At 34.1% G+C, this 24,197-nt stretch overlaps 4 protein-coding genes and 1 non-coding gene across 5 annotated transcripts; 4 read left to right on the top strand and 1 right to left on the bottom strand.

Moving 5' to 3' along the window:
- The first annotated feature begins 219 nt into the window (after positions 1–219).
- LOC139843170 (uncharacterized) lies at positions 220–1,185 on the top strand. The gene has a single exon (XM_071833237.1). The coding sequence runs from the start codon at positions 220–222 to the stop codon at positions 1,183–1,185; it is 966 nt and encodes a 321-aa protein (XP_071689338.1).
- A 733-nt stretch (positions 1,186–1,918) lies between these two features.
- On the top strand, positions 1,919–4,172 carry LOC139904326 (uncharacterized). The gene is made up of 3 exons (XM_071886261.1): positions 1,919–2,030; positions 2,458–2,646; positions 3,754–4,172. Exons 2-3 carry the CDS (start codon positions 2,465–2,467, stop codon positions 3,938–3,940), a joined length of 369 nt encoding a protein of 122 aa, XP_071742362.1. The 5' UTR covers positions 1,919–2,030; positions 2,458–2,464; the 3' UTR covers positions 3,941–4,172.
- A 1,094-nt stretch (positions 4,173–5,266) lies between these two features.
- Positions 5,267–5,338, bottom strand: TRNAP-UGG (transfer RNA proline (anticodon UGG)). Its single transcript has one exon. It is a non-coding gene; the product is annotated as a tRNA-Pro (tRNA).
- A 192-nt stretch (positions 5,339–5,530) lies between these two features.
- On the top strand, positions 5,531–21,610 carry LOC139904325 (histone acetyltransferase type B catalytic subunit-like). Its single transcript, XM_071886260.1, has 5 exons — positions 5,531–5,601; positions 5,683–5,724; positions 20,278–20,353; positions 20,460–20,617; positions 20,907–21,610. Exons 2-5 carry the CDS (start codon positions 5,683–5,685, stop codon positions 20,922–20,924), a joined length of 294 nt encoding a protein of 97 aa, XP_071742361.1. The 5' UTR covers positions 5,531–5,601; the 3' UTR covers positions 20,925–21,610.
- LOC139843169 (histone acetyltransferase type B catalytic subunit-like) lies at positions 20,973–21,647 on the top strand. Its single transcript, XM_071833236.1, has one exon. It carries the CDS (start codon positions 20,973–20,975, stop codon positions 21,645–21,647), a length of 675 nt encoding a protein of 224 aa, XP_071689337.1.
- The last annotated feature ends 2,550 nt before the right edge of the window (positions 21,648–24,197 follow it).

The raw sequence follows: 24,197 nt of genomic DNA, 5'->3' as shown, positions 1-24,197 counted from the left end.
GGCGTTAGTCGGGATCTCGACGGAAAAAAGGTCAGTGGTTGGTGTCGCGTCAGGATTGGGCCACGTGTCATAGCCGTTGGGCAACGGCTTTATAGCCTTTTTTCCTTTTTTTTCCTTTTTTTTCCATTATAAATACCCATTCATGCATATCATTTTTACACAAAAAAATAAAAAAACAACAACTACTCTCAAAAATTATACTTTTTACTCAAAAAAATTATGGCGTCATATTTACTAGCTTCCGATTCAGATTCGGAGGATGTTCGTATTATCCAACTTATTCAAGAATTGGGCGAAGAGTCCGAAGTCGAGTCCGTTCCTCGTAATCCAAGTGTTCGTGGATACATTCCGAGAGATCGGGAGTCAGCAGCGCAACGTCTTTGGAACGATTACTTCGCCGACGCACCAGTTTACCCTGCTAAGAAATTTAAAAGGCGGTTTCGAATGCCCATAAACTTATTTCTACGTATAGCTCAAAGTATAACTAATTTTAATGGTAATTATACTCCTGAACATTTCGATTTTTTTAGAGAAAGAAATGATGCACTTGGTAGGCAGTCGTTTACTACTTTACAAAAGTGTACTTCGGCTATATGTCAATTGACTTATGGATTAAGCCCCGATGCTCTCGATGAATATTTACATATGGGTGAGCAAACCTCAGTAATATGTTTAGACAACTTTTGTAAATGTATTATTGATTTATATAAAAGTCGATACATGAGATCTCCCACAGCAACCGATGTTGCACGATTATATAGTGCACATGAGGAGAAGCATGGATTCAAGGGTATGCTCGGTAGTATCGATTGTATGCACTGGGAATGGAAGAATTGTCCGGTCGCTTATAAAGGACAATACACTAGGGGTGATCACAAGAAACCGACGATTATGCTTGAAGCAGTGGCTTCATATGACTTGTGGATTTGGCATGCCTTTTTCGGGATGACAGGTTCTAACAACGATATCAATGTTTTGAATCAGTCACCAGTTTTTGATGCACTAAAGAAGGGAACAGCTCCATCTGCACCATTTGAGGTTAATGGTCATCATTACACCAAAGGTTATTACCTTGCTGATGGTATATATCCTGATTGGGCGACACTGATCAAAGGAATGTCGTGCCCCACAAATGAACCAAGGATTAAGTTCACGAGATTCAAGCAAGTGCACGAAAGGACATAATGAGGGCTTTTGTTGTTCTTCAAGGGCGATTTCATATTTTAAGTCAACCTTCACGGACTTTGAAAGTAAACAAGATGCAAAGAGTAATGGAATGTTATATGATTTTAGAAGACAATGATTTTGCGTTATGTAAATGGGAAGAAAGGTTTATAACCGAGGAAAGAGCAAATCGTGCCCAACGAGTTAGGAATAGAGGACGTGATCAAGACGTTGTCACAAGAGAAATAAGGGATAGGGCGGTGCACGACCAGCTGACTGAAGATTTAATCGAACATATTTGGAATTTTCCAACGGCATTTCGACCAACGAATTAGTATTTATATATTTATGTAATCTTTAAGATTATTATTATTTTATATTGTATGCTTTTTATTAATTATTTTATTTAATTATTTGTATTTTGTTTTTATTATTAATAAATATCTTATTTTCAAATATTAAATAATGTGTTAAATTATATATAAAAAATGCAAAAATTAAAAAATGGTAAACCATACTGAAACTAACATTGAAAATTGACATTTTAAGTAAAAAAAGGTCAGTCAGAGTCAGATTGCACTTTTTGATCAAATAATGTCTCAACTGCCTGTGACTGTGTTTGGGAATGGTTTATATCTTATAATTTGGTGAAAGTAAAAAAGTAACTTTGAAATCATAACAAATGTAACAAAAATTACCAACAACGAATCATGTATTTATGTGTATCTATCTATATATCCTCTTCTATATATCGAAAGAACAACAAAAAGTCCAAAACTTTGTCTCTGGTAAAACGCTCACAGCTTCACTGCCGAGAGAAGCCAAGGTCCTCAGATCTCTCACCTCTGCTTCAATTTCATTTTCAGGTACACGTCACTTTTCTCTAATTATCTTCATCATCTAACTACTCTAATTTTCATTTTATTTTCCCCGTTTTTGATTTTGTTTATATTTACGATTTGCTTAGATCTACTGCTGCCGCGTATCGTATTTCCGTTGTATGCGTTTTGTTAATTTATATTGTTTCTATCAATATCAATTTTGTTACTGTTGTGAAACCCCTAAATTGACTCTAAATATACATTTCTTATTATGAATCAGCCCTTATTCACATGCCATTATGGCTTATGCGAAATTAAATGCCATATATGGGTAATATCAAGTTGCTAAGTGGTAGGCTTTTTTGACTTGATCATTGATTCATGGAATTTGTTAATAATAATTCTGAATATACATGGATGTATTTCATAACTATAGTTAATTGTTTTATTACTTGGATGCTGTCAATTGCAGATAGAGGATGGCATCAAAATTGAAGCAATTGCAATCAAAGGTAACTCAGGCATCTCAATTTTTGTCTGCACATGGATCTGCTTACTATAAGCAGTTAATGGAGCAGAACAAGCAGTATGTTCAACAACCAGCAACTGTTGAGAAATGCAATGAGTTGTCTAAACAATTGTTCTACACTCGTCTTGCTAGTGTATACTCTATGGACTTTGCTGCTCTGTGTGTATTCTGGGCCATTTATGGTAGGTGAATTTTGGTAATGAGTTAAGATGGGCGAGCTTTGGTTGACCTGCCACACTTATTGTCCATAATTTGGTTATGTTACAAGAACATACACGGGTAAACGTATAAGATTTTTCTGTTCAGGCTACCTGGGGAAGGTGAGTATTTATACTTAGATGTATGCGGCCTAACCGGGTTTCCAGTGACCGTTTCCGACCCTTTTTTTCAACTATATTGTTATTGCTATATCTATCCCTTAGGAAATTGTAAGGACTTTAACACACTTTAAGTGCCTGTCAACCTGCTGCCATTTTAGTTTAGATAAGTTCATACATTGTACATTTGATTACCCTTTTAAGGTAACTGCATTGAAATCAAAGTTATTGTATTTTTATAGCACAATCCTTATTATATAAAAGTATAATACAAAATTTTGTCGTTATAAGAAGCTGAAATGTTATTCTAACTAGTGAGAAATCGTTTGTGAAGACACAATAAAGTTAGAATAAAGGTTATGTATTCTGATTCCTTGACATTCAATCTGACTACATGTTTTACTTGTGTTACAAGACTTGACATACATGTGGAATTTTGCATTTTACATATTCAAGATCAGGCTTTTAGCTTCAATGTATTTTTCTTTTCTAGTTGGGAATTAGTTCATATAAGATATAGTGGTTGTTTCATTAAAGGATCAGTTGGTATCAATTATTATTTCTGATCAAAGTATGAACATTTTTGGTTCGGTACTATAGTTGCGCGATTTCGTCCTTATTTTTTTCTTCGTGATTTACTATATAATTTACATTTGATCTAAGGTTAGTGAATACCGTTTGTCGCAAGTGGTATCTTTTAAAACTGGTGTTCTTTATATCTTAGATCTTTACTTGAGTCTGCAAGTGGAGACTGTGTCTCGTAATGACTTTACGTGTGATGTGGGTGGCAAAATAAGTGGGTCAGGTGTGGGTTGGGTGATGAGTTAAAAAAGTAGCTTTTTGTGTGGGCCGGGTTCACCAAAAATACTGAGGTATCTGCAGAACTGTCACTTTTCTAATTTCATATATGCATTTTCTGCAGCCTTCCTAACCGCAACGAGTCATTCTGGAAGGAGCTCGATTACGTGAAGAACATATGGAAAAACAAAAAAGATATGCACGTTGAACAAGCTGGTATTGCTGCATTGTTTGGGCTGGAATGCTTTGCATGGTTTTGTGCTGGTGAGATTGTAGGGAGAGGTTTCACATTCACTGGTTACTATGTCTGAGTTTTCAGCCATTATTTATGATCGAAGGAAACAAAACATAAAAGAAAAACCTATTTAAGGAACTTGTAAGGCTTTTCAATGTCATGAGTATGACCAGCATGATTTCGTTCATTAAACTTGTGTAAAGATACTACACTCTTTCTTGGAAATTTTGGAGCTGAGAGACATCAGTTGTAATTTGGTTTCACTAATAATCTGCATATTAGGGTAACCACTTTGTTAGTTTGATCAATGTGTTTGCAGAATGAATGACAAGAATCTTATGCTTGTGTTAAACGTGTTTTTTCCTTCTTATCTGTGTATTCATTTAATAGAAGTAGAAGATTCAAAGTCTCTACTTGTCTTCAAACAATTCCACGTGAAGAAATAAACGGATTATTTCAGGTGAGAATCTTAAATTTATATTACAGTTATGGCAGTTGAGAATTCAAGATTCTGAATGTGAAAATGTGAATGTGGGAATGCAGTAAGTTTTAATGATTTGGGGTGCCTAAGTCACCTTGACACCCTAGGCGTCACCATAACTGAATCGCATACACTCAAAAGTTTAGCATTATCTGAACTTATGGAGATGCATACCATATTTTTATGCATAACCGAGTGTGAGGGCTTACTTGTTCTACCGTTATCAACTATAGCAGATAAGGGTAAGAGACCTTCCAAAGTTAATTTAGTACTTAACCAACTGATTTCCCTTTGTATAGCGGTGATTAATTCTCCAAAATTAAAAAAAACTACCAATGCAAGTATCCAGAAATTCAACGTTAATTTATGGTGACATAGAGTGGTCGAATTGATTGGAGTGGGATACATACAGTAGACACCAAGTCTGCATCTCTTTCAAATTTAATGGCAACTTAATAGATGCCAAAACTCATTGTCCTGAATTTGGTTACTGGTTACCTGAAAAGAGTGAACGGAATGGGATTTGAGCTCCTTATCAGTGATCTTTGTACTTTGGTTACTTGTTATTGTTTTTGTAGTTGTTTTTTATAGAACAATAACTCACACAACATGAATATATCCACAAATCTACCATATACTTGAACTCGTAACCTCATGGTTATAGGGACGACTCGATAGCGCTTGGCTTATAAGCCTTATAAGCCCAAATTTTGGTACTGTTGGTTATGAAGTGTTGGTATGTAGTAGTAGTCCAGTTGTTCCATTGGAGGGTCAGATTAGACAAATGTTAAAATAAATGTAACTTTTACATCTCTCACAACACACCTCTGGGATGCAATGACAAAAACAATCAGAAAGTGCAAACTGGAAAAATAAATATGTATGACCCAAATTAAACAAACAAAAAAAAAAATTAAAATAGGGGCGTTCCGAGAATCGAACTCGGGACCTCTCGCACCCAAAGCGAGAATCATACCACTAGACCAAACGCCCATATTGAATCTTAGAAGTTCTGTAAAGTATACATTATTACGGAGTATATCAGTACGAAATGGGGGAGAAGAGTCATTTATCTGTTTAAATAATTTGGTCTTGACTAACCCTTATATAGGCTATAATATATAAGCACAGTCCACTCCACACCCGCACGGTAGCACACACATTACTTCCATTTCCCGCGGGAACGAAGCATCAATCATCTGATACCACCGTTTCCGATCCTAAAAGGCGACGAAAGGTCGGAATCAACAATATTTGTAAGTTTCCTTTTGATTTTATCATAGTAAGTTTACTTTTGTCTTCACTAATTGACATAATTTTATTGTTTTCGTCTATAGATGAAGGTGTTCAACCGAATGACTGCATTAAAATCTATTTCAGTATGTTTTTCCCTTTTTAATTACTTCCAGCTATATAATCATTTAATTTAGCTCAGGTAACTTTTATTTATTTATACCGTTTAATATCTCTATTTGAGAATTTCTATTATTCGAGAGCATATTGGGGTTTATTTTCAGAAATGTGCTCAAATTAGGTAGCTAGTTGCAGGCTTTGCACTGTTACTGTAGATGTTGTTGGCTTATTGTTTGGGTAAACTGATTAACCGAGTTAGAGCTTGAGTTCAGCGTGTTTCAAGCATTACAGTATATGGAAATTTTGAGACTATCAAGTGTATGAATGTATAATATTCATCATATACACTGCTGTTATTATCATTTACTTTTTTGATTAGCTCGAATTGAGATCTTAAGGAGGCGCGGTCACAAGTGGCATGGCTCTTTGCCACACTTACTTCCAGTTGTTAATTTGAAATTTTGAATGCAAAGATACTCAATGTTGAAGTTGGAACTTATTTTTTTTAGTATTTGGCACAATGATTATCTAGGGGTAACATAATTAGATATGGTGAAACAGGGTAGGAGACTAGGAGTTGCATGGGAAGTGAATTTTTATAGTTTAAGTGAAATTTTGCAAGTTACTAATTTATATACTCTATTTTTGTTCAAATTTTCTCAGAAACAGTCATTTTGAATTCTAGAAATTGTTCCAAAATCATTTTTAAGTTCGTTTATTGATCTATTACATGCAAATAAAACGTGAGTGTAAGGTACATGTAGATTAGTTCATGTATGTAGATTAGTTCATGTGCAAGTAACTAATTTATATACTCTATTTTTAATCATATATTTTTTCGGAAACATTCATTTTGAAATCCTGGTTTGTTCTGAAATCATTTTTAAGTTAGTTTATTGATGTATTACATGCAAAGCAAACGTGAGTGCAAGGTACATGGAGAATAGTCCTAGACTCCTAGTTATTTTACTTTCTTTGTTTCTACATGAATCATGTTTTCTCAAGCACCGTTTGATCTCTTTTGCTCTGATGATAACATGTTATATTGTATAAATACATATATATTGTAGTGTCTAGAGAAGATGAAGTGGGATCTCCAGAAAGCTTTCCTATTGAACCTGTTGACTTGAGTACTTTCTTTGAAGAAGATGGAAAAATATACGGCCACCAAGGGTCAAAGGTATTGTCTCTAGGGTATGCAAGAGCACATTTTAAAAATCTTTATGGCATACATATCTAGATGTTTATCATTGATAACCATCCTCTGAATATATATTCCGATTGTTTGTTATCTTGATGCTCTGTGAAAAACAAATTTGCATTTGTGTTTGCATACTATATGGACTGATGTATGTGTGCTGATTCAAAATTTTGTATGGGCATAAATTACTGCAGATCACTGTTTGGATCAACAACATATCATTTCAAGCATATGCTGATATTTCTTTTGAGAGCACATCTGACGTAAGTACCTCTTTTGTATACCATGCATTTTGTCATTCTAAAGTGTCCTTTTACTCTTCGACGATAGTTTTTGTACTTACATATTTAACTTAATGCGTTTTCAATGGTTGATTTCGTATGTCACTCGTAAAGGCTGGAAAAGGAATCACAGATCTTAATTCTTTGTAACGACCCTGGAATTTCCAACATTTATTTATTAAAAATTATTATTATTAATACGTGTGATTAAACGAATGTACGTTATTACATTTACATGTTGCCATGATTGCCCGTACTTGACTTTTAAGGGCCCGAAACGTCTTTGTGACACCCGGAACTTTCACGAATAATATTTTTAGATATTATTTACATTTATGATTAAATTTATTAATCATTTTAATTAACTAAGGCTATTAGTTAGTTACTTGGGCTTTAATTGGTTTAACTTGTGATTTATTTGAACTTGGGCTTTGTTAGTGTAATGGACTCATGTTAGTGGACTACCAAGCCCACCCTACATTGTTAATGGACATTTTAGCCCATGTCTTGAAAGTGTAAGTGATACTTGGACATTAACTAGCTAGTTTTGGTTCACTTGGAATCTAGTTAACATACACTTCCCATGCATGCATCCCCATTATCCAACTTTTGAAGCTTTACTTGCAAGTGACCACCAAACTAATCCCTCCCCCCATTATTCTGCAGCAAAACCGTGGGTTACCAAGGGTGGGATGGGATTCAAATCATTTTTTTTACATTACTTGTTACTTGTAAATCTCATTCTCAAACACACACACAAAAATACTTCCAAGTTTACTCTCTTTTCTCTCTTGCTTTTCTCTCAAATCTTGTAAGTAGCAAGATAACTTCTCTCTCCTTTTTACTTCTAAAAACTGAATTCTACATCTTCATCATCATCATTCTTTTATTTAAATGTTACTTGTCTTTGATTACTAGTTAATTAAATCATGTTGTTGTTACTTACTTTGTAGTTTCTTGTTACTTAATTACTAGCTTTCAAGAATCAAACTTACTAGTTTGAAATCTTCATAATATCTTGTGTTTTCAAGAACAAACAAGAACTAAGCTTACTAGTTTATGTTCTACATTATGTAACATCCCGCGTTTTTCCGTTAAATTTAATTTTAACACCGTCTTTTTTTTTTTAAAAATGTAATCTTTCGTATTTAAATTAATAGTTTCCGTGAGTAACGTTCATTATATTCCCGCTATTTAATTATAACATCACTCGTCTACTCGAGCGTTTTTAAAATATTCGTTTGGTTAATTCCCGCACCCGCTTTGAAACTTGAGGGACTAAACTTGCCAAGAGGGCAAAGAGATGACTAGGTCAACTAGTCAACCTTCACCCTCCTCCATTCAATCACCTCCACCTCTCTCTCTTTCTCTCTATCAAGAACACACACACAAACACCCAAATTCAATCATTCATCATCTAAATTCAATCTTGGAAGCTCACAACAAATCCGATTACATTTTCGTGATCCTCTCTTCATCCTCTACATTTTGATACAAACTTCATCTCGTTTGGGTAACATTTCTAAAACTCTAGATTTCTTTAAATTCGTGTTTTTGACTTGAAATGGTGTTAGTTAGTGTCTATGGCTCGTGTATAACATGAATATATGTTTTGTTTGCTCGATTAGTTGTTTTGAGTAACTAGTTTGAACATTTGAAATGGGTGTGCTAAATCTTTGATTTTGGATGAGTTAATGTTGTTAAATTGTTAAAGTTCATGTTTTAATTGTGTTACTAGTATCACTAGCTTCGTTTTGATGCGTAGGTTGATTAAGGAAACTTCAAAAACATGAATATTGATTTTTGCGGATTGTGGTTAGGGTTTGATAGACTTAAAACGAGCTTTTAATGTTTCGAATGCCATGAAATGTTATTAGTAAGTGTTTAGTTGTAATGTATGCTTCATTACCTTCAAAACGGCATATCGTATGTGTAAATTGGATTCCCGAATCATAAAATACGTTTTACGAACTTGAAACTTTGAAAATAAACCCTTCTTGATCAATTGACGAGTTTTCGGTTATAGTAATTGATGTTTGTGCTTGTGAAAGGTAGTTAATTGTATTCCTTGTCAAAAGAGCTTTCCAATGATATAAGATGCGTATTCTAAGTGTTTACGGTTTGCGTTTTGTGCTAAATTGAATTTTGGATCAAGACTTGAACTTTTGAAACTGACCAGGCACCAGACCACGTTATTTGTCGCGCCGCGGAGCAATTTGTCGCGCCGTGGCCCAAAGGGTGATTTTAGAACATGTTTTTCAGGCTTTCTGACCTTCAACATAGGCATTTGTCGCGCCGCGGAGCAATTTGTCGCGCCGTGACAATTGCCTGTTTCATCCGAACTTCAGCAAACTTGTTTTGGCCATAACTTTTTGACCGTAACTCCGTTTTCGATGAATCAAATATCGTTGGAAACGTAATAAGATTTCCTTTCTAATGGTAAGGTTTTGAAATGTCAACTCAAACTTTATTACAATCGTTCTAACATGCTTTTATACTTGATTCTTGCATGAAACTTGACAACGTGATTCACATGCTATACTATTCGAGTCGTAACGAGCCATAGGACTAATTGAACACATTTCACCCGACCTTGTGTCGTAACCGGTTAATTGATACAACTTACTTGTTTAGGTCAAGGCTAAGCAACATTCATGCACACGTTTACTTTGTGAAGTACATTTATACTCGTGCACTCGAGGTGAGATCATAGTCCCACCTTTGCAAATACTTTTATACTTTTAAATCGTGGGCTGAGAAACATATACTTTATATACATTTATACGGTTTATACTTTCATACTTTGGATACAAATGCGAATACAAGAGCAAAGATACAGACGAGTTAGAACAAAAGTCCTCAATCCAATTATCATTAGTTCCACTTGCAGGGTGTAAGTGTAAGCGAGTGATTATGTTGTGTGGCCATACGGGTTTAACGAACCCTCATTCAGACGGTTCGCTACCGTTAGTGGATGAAATATAATTTCAACGTGCATAGTGTATGTTCTAACACTATATTCAAAATTCAGAGGGAAGATTCAGTTAAGCTTTGGTAATTGGGTGCTCGTAATACAAACTACATTCTTCGGAATAAATACGATTTGGATAATCATCTATACAAACTATTGTGGTTCAAAGTATACTTTTACAAATACATTTATGATCTCACCAACGTTTTTCGTTGACAGTTTTCTAAATGTTTTCTCAGGTTCATACTTGGCTATTTGATACATGCTTCCGCGTACACTCATACTTGCTTGGGGTCATGCATACATGCATACACTCTGATTATTTGCTTGGAGTCAAGATACATACATACGCTAGTGATAGCACCTTTGGATTCAAACTTTTGTTTACATACTTACGCTATTTATAGCAACTGTGTTTTTCAACTTATATTATGTCGCAAGTTATTTCATTTATACTTTATGACTTTTGTAAACTTAGACTTGTTGTCGAACGGTTTTGTAAACTAAACTTGCAAGTCTTGTACCTTTCAAATGAATGCGACATAATTTTGGTCAAACGAGTCTCATATAGGGACTATAACCACGCAACGGGACCTAAGTAGCGGCGCCGTCAATAACGGTTTTGGTCGGGTCGCTACAGATGGTATCAGAGCGTTGGTTGTAGGGAACTAGGACGTGCATTAGTGTGTCTAACAGAGTCGTTAGGACGCATTAGTGAGTCTAGACTACAACCGGATAGTTAGCATTTGCATTCTGACATACATTGCTATAGATAGCACTTACTTGACTACTTGTGCATTATACTTGAATCATTCTTAGGCAAACTTTTTAATGGTACCCAACCTTCATCATACGAACTCGTATTCCGCCAATTTTTGGTAAAACACGTGAATTCAAGATTCATACGCGTACGGATGACCGCGACTTCGTTAGCTACTCTAGCTCGGGAACTCAAATTTTTGGTTGTTATCCACCCCGTCTTAGCTTACTATCCATGAGTATTGTAAAGTCACTGTCACTACTCTAGGTGAGTATCGTCATCACTATTTATCGCTACGGTTGCGTACTACTCGCTATCATGACTCGTTACTCTTTTCATACCTAACTACTTTATTGTCTGATTCGAACCGCATTGACGTGAACAATCACTTATACACTTCCCTCGGGGAACGCATCTTTAGAGTTGCACTAATTCTTTCGATTCAATACGAATCATGTTTGAGACGTCGTTACATTTTGTTCATTTTAGATTTTCACGATGACACGAACTTGAACTCATGGAGTGATGTGGGAATGGAAGTATGATTTGGCGTAATATAACGACACTCGATCAACGTGGTTATATTACGGTAAGACATACCAAAGTTCTAGTGACGCGTGATGGTGGTTAGACTCGATCAACCTAAACACCACCATGTGCCATGTACATGACTTCATCTTTTCATGTTTGGACATCCGAAAACTCCGAGAATATTGATAACAACCATACCGGGGACACCCCTTCGACTTTTGTCGAACTATACTTATGCTTCCGAATGAATTACCGATTCTTCTCGACTTCAACCGTATGTTACACGTGTATACTAGCTCGTCCTCGCGCAGTCTTATTGACTAACTACAATTTACTCGTTATGCTTACATCGGGGCGGAAACTTCTCTTGCATCACCCTCAAAAATTCCGGTTCAGGAAATCTTTTATTCTAAACTCTCAATGGAGAGAGAGACTCTCCACGTTATACTAGTATTCGCCTCGAGGGTGAATAGTCCCGATGAACATTTTTGGAAACCGATAAATCTTCCGCGACGCGAATTTTCTTGAGAAACTTGTCCTAGCTAACGTTTTCAATTCCTAGCAAACTTGTTCAATATGCCTTAGGGAAATATACCCCGTTTCGGATCGAGATCCTCGTTTCATTTCTAGATTTTGGAGTACCTTACAAAAAGCCTCGGGACCGCGTTTAAACATGAGTACCGCGTACCATCCACAACCCGACGGACCGAACAAACATGCGATTTAAACCTTGGAAACCATAATACAAGTTTGTATTACCAACTTCAAATTTACTTGAGAAAAGTATTTTCCTTAAACCGAATCCTCGTACTACAATGATTTTCATTCGAGTTTTAACGTCACTCCTTTTGAAACCACATGTGACCGGAAACGTCATTCTCTTTTGTCGAACAAAGTAAACGATGATCAATTCACCGGGGCCGAGGTTATTCATGAGCAACCGAGAAAATTTATTCATATTCAGGTAAAACCCTACGCGACTCGTAATCACCAAGAGCTACGCCGATGTTAGACGTAAACATTTCAAATTCCACGTGGGAAACCGCGTCACGTTAAGAGTCGCACCCTGGAAAGGTGCAATCCATTTCGGGAAACGTAGGAAGCTAAATCCGCGATATTTTGATCCTTTAAATTCTTGGGGTGTTTTGGACCCGTCGCTAGCCGTTTAGACTTTTCCGACTCATTTTGAGTCTCCGTTTATCCTACATTCGATGTATCAACTCAAAGACGTGTTTTGCGAAACGAGAACTTGTTATCTCCTTTGATGAACTCACTATCGACTATAACCCTCACTTCCTAGGAGGACCGGTTGAAACCATAAATCGTGAAGCCAAACCTTAAAACAACATATGATCCCGACCGTCAAAATTCGTGGAAATACTCAAGGACGTACCTTCACTTATTCGTAGAATTTACAACGCAAGATCTCGAGTAAGATTCAACAACTACTACTTCCAACTAAATTTCGGGACGAAATTTCTTTTGAGTTGTGGATAATGTAACATCCCGCGTTTTTCCGTTAAATTTAATTTTAACACCGTCTTTTTTTTTTTAAAAATGTAATCTTTCGTATTTAAATTAATAGTTTCCGTGAGTAACGTTCATTATATTCCCGCTATTTAATTATAACATCACTCGTCTACTCGAGCGTTTTTAAAATATTCGTTTGGTTAATTCCCGCACCCGCTTTGAAACTTGAGGGACTAAACTTGCCAAGAGGGCAAAGAGATGACTAGGTCAACTAGTCAACCTTCACCCTCCTCCATTCAATCACCTCCACCTCTCTCTCTTTCTCTCTATCAAGAACACACACACAAACACCCAAATTCAATCATTCATCATCTAAATTCAATCTTGGAAGCTCACAACAAATCCGATTACATTTTCGTGATCCTCTCTTCATCCTCTACATTTTGATACAAACTTCATCTCGTTTGGGTAACATTTCTAAAACTCTAGATTTCTTTAAATTCGTGTTTTTGACTTGAAATGGTGTTAGTTAGTGTCTATGGCTCGTGTATAACATGAATATATGTTTTGTTTGCTCGATTCGTTGTTTTGAGTAACTAGTTTGAACATTTGAAATGGGTGTGCTAAATCTTTGATTTTGGATGAGTTAATGTTGTTAAATTGTTAAAGTTCATGTTTTAATTGTGTTACTAGTATCACTAGCTTCGTTTTGATGCGTAGGTTGATTAAGGAAACTTCAAAAACATGAATATTGATTTTTGCGGATTGTGGTTAGGGTTTGATAGACTTAAAACGAGCTTTTAATGTTTCGAATGCCATGAAATGTTATTAGTAAGTGTTTAGTTGTAATGTATGCTTCATTACCTTCAAAACGGCATATCGTATGTGTAAATTGGATTCCCGAATCATAAAATACGTTTTACGAACTTGAAACTTTGAAAATAAACCCTTCTTGATCAATTGACGAGTTTTCGGTTATAGTAATTGATGTTTGTGCTTGTGAAAGGTATTTAATTGTATTCCTTGTCAAAAGAGCTTTCCAATGATATAAGATGCGTATTCTAAGTGTTTACGGTTTGCGTTTTGTGCTAAATTGAATTTTGGATCAAGACTTGAACTTTTGAAACTGACCAGGCACCAGACCACGTTATTTGTCGCGCCGCGGAGCAATTTGTCGCGCCGTGGCCCAAAGGGTGATTTTAGAACATGTTTTTCAGGCTTTCTGACCTTCAACATAGGCATTTGTCGCGCCGCGGAGCAATTTGTCGCGCCGTGACAATTGCCTGTTTCATCCGAACTTCAGCAAACTTGTTTTGGCCATAACTTTTTGACCGTAACTCCGTTTTCGATGAATCAAATATCGTTGGAAACGTAATAAGATTTCCTTTCTAATGGTAAGGTTTTGAAATGTCAACTCAAACTTTATTACAATCGTTCTAACATGCTTTTATACTTGATTCTTGCATGAAACTTGACAACGTGATTCACATGCTATACTATTCGAGTCGTAACGAGCCATAGGACTAATTGAACACATTTCACCCGACCTTGTGTCGTAACCGGTTAATTGATACAACTTACTTGTTTAGGTCAAGGCTAAGCAACATTCATGCACACGTTTACTTTGTGAAGTACATTTATACTCGTGCACTCGAGGTGAGATCATAGTCCCACCTTTGCAAATACTTTTATACTTTTAAATCGTGGGCTGAGAAACATATACTTTATATACATTTATACGGTTTATACTTTCATACTTTGGATACAAATGCGAATACAAGAGCAAAGATACAGACGAGTTAGAACAAAAGTCCTCAATCCAATTATCATTAGTTCCACTTGCAGGGTGTAAGTGTAAGCGAGTGATTATGTTGTGTGGCCATACGGGTTTAACGAACCCTCATTCAGACGGTTCGCTACCGTTAGTGGATGAAATATAATTTCAACGTGCATAGTGTATGTTCTAACACTATATTCAAAATTCAGAGGGAAGATTCAGTTAAGCTTTGGTAATTGGGTGCTCGTAATACAAACTACATTCTTCGGAATAAATACGATTTGGATAATCATCTATACAAACTATTGTGGTTCAAAGTATACTTTTACAAATACATTTATGATCTCACCAACGTTTTTCGTTGACAGTTTTCTATATGTTTTCTCAGGTTCATACTTGGCTATTTGATACATGCTTCCGCGTACACTCATACTTGCTTGGGGTCATGCATACATGCATACACTCTGATTATTTGCTTGGAGTCAAGATACATACATACGCTAGTGATAGCACCTTTGGATTCAAACTTTTGTTTACATACTTACGCTATTTATAGCAACTGTGTTTTTCAACTTATATTATGTCGCAAGTTATTTCATTTATACTTTATGACTTTTGTAAACTTAGACTTGTTGTCGAACGGTTTTGTAAACTAAACTTGCAAGTCTTGTACCTTTCAAATGAATGCGACATAATTTTGGTCAAACGAGTCTCATATAGGGACTATAACCACGCAACGGGACCTAAGTAGCGGCGCCGTCAATAACGGTTTTGGTCGGGTCGCTACACATTATTTGTTTCAAAAGATTATAAAGTTCATGGTTGAAAGACCTACTTGAAGTTCATGAAGTAAACTCTAAAGTTTACTTTCTAAAGATCAAACTTTGGTTTGAATCTTTAAAGTATGAACAACCATGAACCTTTTCTTGTTTATTTAAGTTTACTTCTTCTTGCACTTTAATTTCATGTAGTTAGTTTATATGGTCAAGTACTACAAGTTAGTCTTGATCTCATATCTCTTGAACAAATCAAGTTAACCTTGGAAGTTCAAGAACACACAAACAAGTTTTCTTTAAATGTAACTTTGGATCTAGACTTTTGAGTCTTGGATCTTCAAGATCAAACTAAGAACTATGTTCTACTACTTATGATCTTGATTAGTTAGTTTACTTTTAAGTTTGTAACTTGTTATTAGCTTTAAAGTCCATGTATGTGTTAGATCTAAGACTTTGATGCAACTTTGGTTCATCAAACTTCATACAACTCTTAAGTGAGTTGTGCTTCATGTCTTAGACTTGCACATGGGTTATGATGGTCAAGACTTGGTTAAGATGATGTAGATACATCAATGAGTTGTACACTTGAAGCTATATGCATCAAGGATGAGAGCCATGATGAACATCAAGCACCAAGACCACCGGAACCCTTTTAAACTCACTGTTCTGTCCAAAACCTACTGACCTTATGCTTCTGGAACAGACCAGTAGACCTGGGCTGTTCTAACCTTGATTTTTAGATAGAACTTTTCGAGTAGATAACTTTTCATATAGGACTCGTCATAATCCGAGTTACGGTTTAGGATTTATGGCCCTCCGATCGTTACTATGTCCTTTAACGTTGTGCAGAAATTTCTGACCTACTCGCACTTAGACCATCGCCACGGTCAAACCAAGACGAGTTTGCTTCTGTAAATTTTACCACACTTAAGGGACTCATAGACGGAGCCGTGGCCACTGGTCTCACCTTAATTCACTAAGGGTAGAGGCCGTGGCGACTGACTGAAGTCAGACTTTGTTGAAAACTACTTTCATAAACGAAACTTACTTTACGCCTTTTGTTTGATGATGAATGATGATGACCCTTAAGACCTTAATTACATACTTTTAAACCTATTAAGACGATTTACTGACTTAGTACTATTTGACTTAGGTTGAGGACTTCGGACCATTTACTTGCACACCTTTCCCGACTACTACTTTACCGCTACATATCATTGTGAGTTATAGCATTCCCTTTTTACTTTAACTTATTTTGGGAACTGAGAATACATGCGGATTTTATGTTTTACATACTAGGCACGAGTACTTAAACTTATATATGTGTGGGTTATATAACGGCAGAAACATTCCCTTTAGCTCGGTAACGTTTAATCATTGGTTTATGAACCGGTGAACGCGAATCTTAGATATGGATCCATAGGGTTTGACATCCCCACTCGGGCTAGTCGCGCTAGCAGTCAACGAGTGTTTAATACTTCGTAACATACGCACTCGCCAAGTGTACTTTCAGGGGGTATTTTAAACGTTAAGTTAGTTACCAAGTGCCCACGGTTAACATATACTTTATCATACTGTTTTGAAACGCTCTTGTAGCACTGAAATCTCGTGGCCTACCTTACATACTGTTATACTTAAACTATAGCTCACCAACCGTTGTGTTGACGTTTTTAAGCATGTATTTCTCAGGTGCTTGAGGTTGCTTCCGCTGTGTACTAGTCGTGCTGTAGAACCCGCTGATTAGAGTTGTTATCGCATGACTACTTATCTTGCATTCAAACTTATTTACTTTTGAAACTATGTTATGTAGCGACCTTTGGGGTCACGTACACTTATTTATTGCTTCTACTTAGCGAAGCATGTTTTTGGAATGTAAAACATTTGATGTCGGTTATGACATCGCCTTTTTATCATGAATGCAACTTCTTTAATTACAGCATATAGTACTTAACCTTGTAATGATCCTGTTGTTGATGATTCGTACACGATGGTTTTGTACGGGCCATCACATTCTTCCCTTGAGGTAATTATCAAGTACTTAGCTTTTTATTTTTAATATTTGATATTTGATATGGTGGACATTATAGCCTAATTACTCGTATACAGGCTAGTTGGGTCAAAAGTTCCACTAATCTATCATGACATGTCGTGTATCTTTGATACACAAAACCTCTAAAAAAGTTTTAATTGTAATATCATAATTCTGTTGTGTTAAGAAGATTATCTTTGTAATCTTATTGACTCTTACATTTAAAATTCTGTGCAAAAGTATTTCTAGTCAACCTAATCAGACTTTATAGTAACCCCCCCATTTCCCCTTACTATTTACTATTGATATTCTTATGTATGCAATAGTTTAATGCTGATTACTGTTTATTTTCTGTCTGACTAGAAAATATTTGCAGATAATCTTATTGAGACAAAAGATGACTTCCTCAAAACATTTTCCACCGAGAGTCATTATATCAAGTATGACTTCCTCATGAAATTTCTGTTATTTGTTTTGTTTTTTGGTTTCTTAATACTTGCTTATTCACAGATCTATGGTCTCAAGTGCAAAAATAATTCAACAAAATATCCCACCACAGTATAGCAAGAATTTGAATGCTGACTGTTCTGAGCTGGAGGTATGTTTCACATTATTTTCTGCAGTTTCTGATTAATCTTTTGCAAGCTTAAATTACAGAAATAGGGTCTTTTTGGATTGTTCTCAGACACTTTATTTCAATATGCTTTCCTTTTACAGAAACGGCTTCGATGGTTTGGACATGTGATGAGGAGACCACGTATTGCCCCGGTTAGAAGAGTCGAGGCACTCACGGTCGACAGTGTAAGGAGGAGAGGTAGACCTACTCGTAGGTGGATGGATAGAATAAGGCTCGACATGAGGGAGCTTTTGTTGACTGAGGACATGACTTCTGATAGAAATGCGTGGAGGGCTAGAATAAGAATAGTCGAGTAGGGTTGCTTTCTATTATTATTATTATTATTATTATTATTATTATTATTATTATTATTATTATTATTATTATTATTATTATTATTATTATTATTATTATTATTATTATTATTATTATTATTATTATTATTATTATTATTATTATTATTATTATTATTATTATTATTATTATTATTATTATTATTATTATTATTATTATTATTATTATTATTATTATTATTATTATTATTATTATTATTATTATTATTATTATTATTATTATTATTATTATTATTATTATTATTATTATTATTATTATTATTATTATTATTATTATTATTATTATTATTATTATTATTATTATTATTATTATTATTATTATTATTATTATTATTATTATTATTATTATTATTATTATTATTATTATTATTATTATTATTATTATTATTATTATTATTATTATTATTATTATTATTATTATTATTATTATTATTATTATTATTATTATTATTATTATTATTATTATTATTATTATTATTATTATTATTATTATTATTATTATTATTATTATTATTATTATTATTATTATTATTATTATTATTATTATTATTATTATTATTATTATTATTATTATTATTATTATTATTATTATTATTATTATTATTATTATTATTATTATTATTATTATTATTATTATTATTATTATTATTATTGTTATTGTTATTATTATTATTGTCATTATTATTATTATTATTGTCATTAATTGTATTATTATTATTTTTACTATTGTTATTATTATTATTATTGTTATTATTATATTATTATTATTTTTATTATTATTATTATTATTTTTAGTGCTATAATTATTATTAGGATTATAATTTTTATCATGTATATGTTTATTATTATTATTGTTAGTATTATTATTATTATGATCACGATTAGTGTTATTATTATTATTAGTATTTGTATTAGTATTAGTATTATTATTATCGCTATTACTATTAGTATTAGTTGTAGTAATTTGATATTATTAATATTACTATTATTTTTATTTACTATCTCTTATTATTATTAATTTTTGTAGTATCTGTATTATTATTACTAGCATTATTATTATTTTTATTATTATTATTGTTATTATTATTATTATTATTATTATTATTATTATTATTATTATTATTATTATTATTATTATTATTATTATTATTATTTTTATATTACTACTACCTTTACTATAGTACTCTTATTATTATTATTATTATTATTACTCCTTACCGTCACTCCTTTTACTATTACTGTTACTATTACTATTACTATTACTATCTACTACTACTACTACTACTACTACTACTACTACTACTATTTGGCTCTTTTTTTGGGCCAACAACAAGCGTCGATTTATTGGCGTCTTGACTGCCGTTTAGAGCCTAAAGTGAATCCCAGGCTGGTTTTAAAACCCATGAAAATTTGATTCTACCATTTTCATGGCGTCTCAATTTTATTTTTATTTTTATTTTTATTTTTATTTCTATTTTAATTTTTTTATACTAAAAAAAAAAAAAACTTTTTACTCATTGGCCGGAGGTCCACTCGGAAGCAATCTCTTTATTCGTCGAATAGAGAGAGGGATGACTTTCTCTACTTTCTGGGTAGAGAAAGGACTTGTTTCTATTCTCGGATAGGGGAGGGATTGTCTACATCTCACCTCCCCCATACACCACTCATTGTGGTATTGGATTTTGTTGTTGTTGTTGTTGTTGTTGCTTTCCTTTTATGTGTGTGTGTATGTATGTATGTATATATGTATGTATGTACATTTATATGTATATGTATATGTAAGTGCAGTGGCTTATACCTTTTTTATTCATCAGGTTGTTCGTGTTGAGGGCACATCTATGGGTCTACTGTACTGTAGATTGGTACCACTCGTTCTTCTTCTTGTTGATGGTAACATCCAGCTGTTGTCACCTACCGAATAAATCATATGACGTTGCTAACTTTCTTACTGATTTAAAGCATAATCTAGTCTAAGTCGTTTGCATCTTTGTATCAGGTAGCAATCCCATTGATGTCACTGATCCTGACTGGGAGATCTATCTTTTAGTTAAGAAGAAAACCGATCTGCAGGATAGTCCAGTAAAACTGCTTGGTTTTGCAGCTCTTTATCGGTTCTTTCATTACCCTAACAGTCGTAGGTTGAGACTTGGTCAGGTATATACCCTTTAGACAAGTTTAAAGCACACATTTTCGTTAACCATACAAAAATTTTTGCCTTTTGTTTTCTTAGAGGAGGCAATATGGGTGGGTTGCTGGTCTATATGGGTAGCCAGTCATAATTTCTGGTTAGGTTGCAAAATGGGTGGATTGAGAAACAGGTCAAAATGGGTTTAGATCAGCACAGACATTGTTATGTGTAGGTCTAAACAGGACAAGTATTTCTTTGACTGTTTCTTCTGTAAAAGCCACTTATTTGAATGTTATGTGGACTTATTAATGACAGATATTGGTATTTCCTTAATACCAACGCAAGGGTTATGGAGGCTATCTTCTTCAAGTACTCACAAATATGGTAGTTTCAGATAACGTGTATGACCTCTCTATTGAAGAGCCACTAGACTCATTGCAACATGTAAGGGCTTGTATCGACATACTCCGTCTACTTGCATTAGACTCGATTCAGCCTTCACTAAACTCAGTCGTCGGTCGTCTAAAGGAGGAAAACTTGGCTAAAAGAACCACCGTCACCCGATTTGGCCCACCATCGGACACCATTGAAGAAGTGAGAAAAACTCTTAAAATCAACAAAAAGCAGTTTCGACAATGCTGGGAGATTCTAATCTACATAGCTCTTGACCCCGCTGATAAATACCTTGAGAATTTCAAGACCATTGTGTTGGACCGTATCAGGGCTGATGTCATCGATAAAGATACATGTACAAGTGGGAAACGAGGGACTGAGTATGATCCTGAAATGTCGTTTGTGATGTTAAAGACGACTGGAGATGGTGATGAATCAAAGGAGGTTGAAATAAGTGAGGATGATAAGATCAAACAAGAGAAGCAGCTACATAAACTTGTTGATGAAAGGATTGAAGCTATAAAGTTGGTTGCACAAAAAGTATTACTGTATCTGTTAAGAGCTCTTGAAAATTATGAATGCTGGTTGTGGTATTACAGTGACAATTTTCACAATATTTTATGTTTATGGACCTCTTTAGATGTTATTGTAATCTTCTGTTGAGCTTGCAAGATTTATAATTTTTTATGGATGTAACGCAATCACTAGTAATCGTGAAACTACACTAATCATTTAAGTGATTTTCTCAATTACATAATGCTATCATTCTACATTTCATGATTTTTTTTATTATTATGATGTTTGAATAAGCGCTTTATAAATAAAATCTGTTTTGTACGGAAGCCAGAACCATATTACTCGGTGATACTCAAAACAACGCTTATCAAGGTGATTTTTTTTTTCAAGAAATAACATAAAAAAGAAAAACTTCTATGGTAAAATGAAAAAACCAAACAAGCGCAACAATTCACACCAACTACAAACTAACCTCAAGCATCTGGGTTTAAACAACATAATTAAACAAAAAAACAACCATAATGAAAGAACACACTACGAAAACTAACACCTTAGGTATAATGACCCGCCTTTTTTCGTTAAATTATTTTAACGCCCGTTTTTTTTAGATAATATCTTTCGTTATCTAGATTCGTACTTTCCGTTAATTAGCGTTTACAATATTTTTGTTATTTAATTATAACATCTCTCGTTTACTCTAGCGTATTTAAAATAATTCGTTCGGTTAATTCACGCACCCGCTTTCAAACTTGAGGGACCAATGTTGTCAAGTGGACAAACTAGTGACTAGTCAACTAGTCAATACCCACCACCACCACCCATTTCATTTCACACATCTCTTCTCGCTTTTTCATACTTCCATTTTTGCTCTCACCTCACCACATCACTCAATCATCATCTAAATCGAATCTAGCAAGCTTACAACAAAACAAAATGCATATTTGGAATCCTCTCTTCATCCTCTACATTTTGATACTAATTTCACTACTTGGGGTAAGGTTTCTAAAAACTCTAGATTTCTCTAAATTCGTTTTATAGACTTGAAATGGTGTTAATTAGTGTTTATGGCTCACTAGGTTGTTGTATATGTAAATGGTTTACTCGATTTGTTTGTTTTGAGTAACTAGCATGAACACTTGAAATGAGTTTGTTAAATCTTTGATTTTGGATGATGAGATGTTTTTAGATGTTAATTTTTGTGTATTCAAAGAGTTAGTTACTTCATATGCTTCAATTTGGTATGTTGGATGACATGAAAATCTCACATTAACATGATATTTGATTTTGTGATTCTTGGTTAGGGTTTGATAGATTTTAAAACTAACTTTTGATGCATTGAATGCTATGAGATGTTATTTGTAAGTGTTAGGTTGTATTGTATGTTTAATTACCTTCGAAACGGAATATCGTATGTGTAAATTGGATGCGCGAATCATGAAATGCATTTTTAGAACTTGAAACTTTAATGATGAACTTCTAACGATCATTCGGTGAAGACTTGGTTATTATAAATGATGAATTTGAGTGATGATATGTGTTTAGTTGTATTCCTCGTTAAATTACCTTTCCAACGATATAAGATACGTGTTTTGAATGTTTACGGTTCATTAGTTATGGTTGTTTGAAGTTGGATTCGTTCATTAAGTGTTCAAAACTGCCCAGATTGCTGATCAGACACCCTGAGCGCCGCTCAAGGCCCCTGGAGCACCACTCAAGGCCCCCATATGCCTATTTGAGCTCCACTTGGAGCGCCGCTCCAATATCGGTTGACCAAAATCACTCTGCGTTCTCACGTTTAATTCTAACTATGCTACGCACCTCTGATTAACATGAAACTGTAACATCCCAATTATTTAAGGTATTATTTTATGTAATTTTATTGTTATATACATGGATGGTATGTTTTGTATAAATAAATGGATAAGAGTTAAGTTTGTTAGTTAAGTTAGAAGGGACTAAAGGTGCAAAGTTAGAACTAAGGACCTCCCTCATTATAGTTTTGGTGGGGAGGGTAGAAAGTGCAATTTGAGCAAAGTTATTTTAATAAAAGAACAAAAATACTGATAAATCATTATCAGTTGTAAAAAAAAATTATACAGAACGTATGTGTGTGTGCTGTGGGTGTCGACTCAACAAGGAGGAAGAAGAGGGAAGCTCCAATTAAGAAATTGTGTTCATGCAATTATAAATTACTGAAATCTAAGGCACTCTAAGCATTCTAGCAAGTTTTATTTCTTCAAATTCTTCTCCTTTGTGCACAATTAGAGTTCTTGAACCCCTAGAGACAAGGTATGAATGTTTATGCCTAAGTATTACTATTATTGGGTGTTTGTGATGAATCTAAAACTTAAAAGTTGTTGTATGTTGAAAATGTGCACACTTGTATGATTTAAAACGAATTTGTTAGTAATTGTGGAAGTAAGTTCATGTATGAACTTGCATTTTGAGTGAATGATATGAATATGATGAATTTGGTGATGTTTTAGCTTAGAATCAAGTCATGCATACTATGTGTTTGATGAAATACCTCAATGAAATGTTTTTGTAATTTAGTTAAGAATTTTTAAAGAAGAAAGTTTATATGTGAATTGTTGTGGTTATTGTAAGTAATGGAATTTGGATAAGTGATGATTTAGGGTTGCTAGTAGTAGAAATGAGTTTCTATGCACATTTGATGTTTAATGAGATATTTGAAAG

Source organism: Rutidosis leptorrhynchoides, chromosome 4, assembly GCF_046630445.1.
Source record: "Rutidosis leptorrhynchoides isolate AG116_Rl617_1_P2 chromosome 4, CSIRO_AGI_Rlap_v1, whole genome shotgun sequence".
NCBI lineage: Eukaryota > Viridiplantae > Streptophyta > Magnoliopsida > Asterales > Asteraceae > Rutidosis > Rutidosis leptorrhynchoides.
The sequence above is the reverse complement of the archived record's forward strand: the minus strand, read 5'-3'. Positions and strand labels throughout refer to the sequence as shown.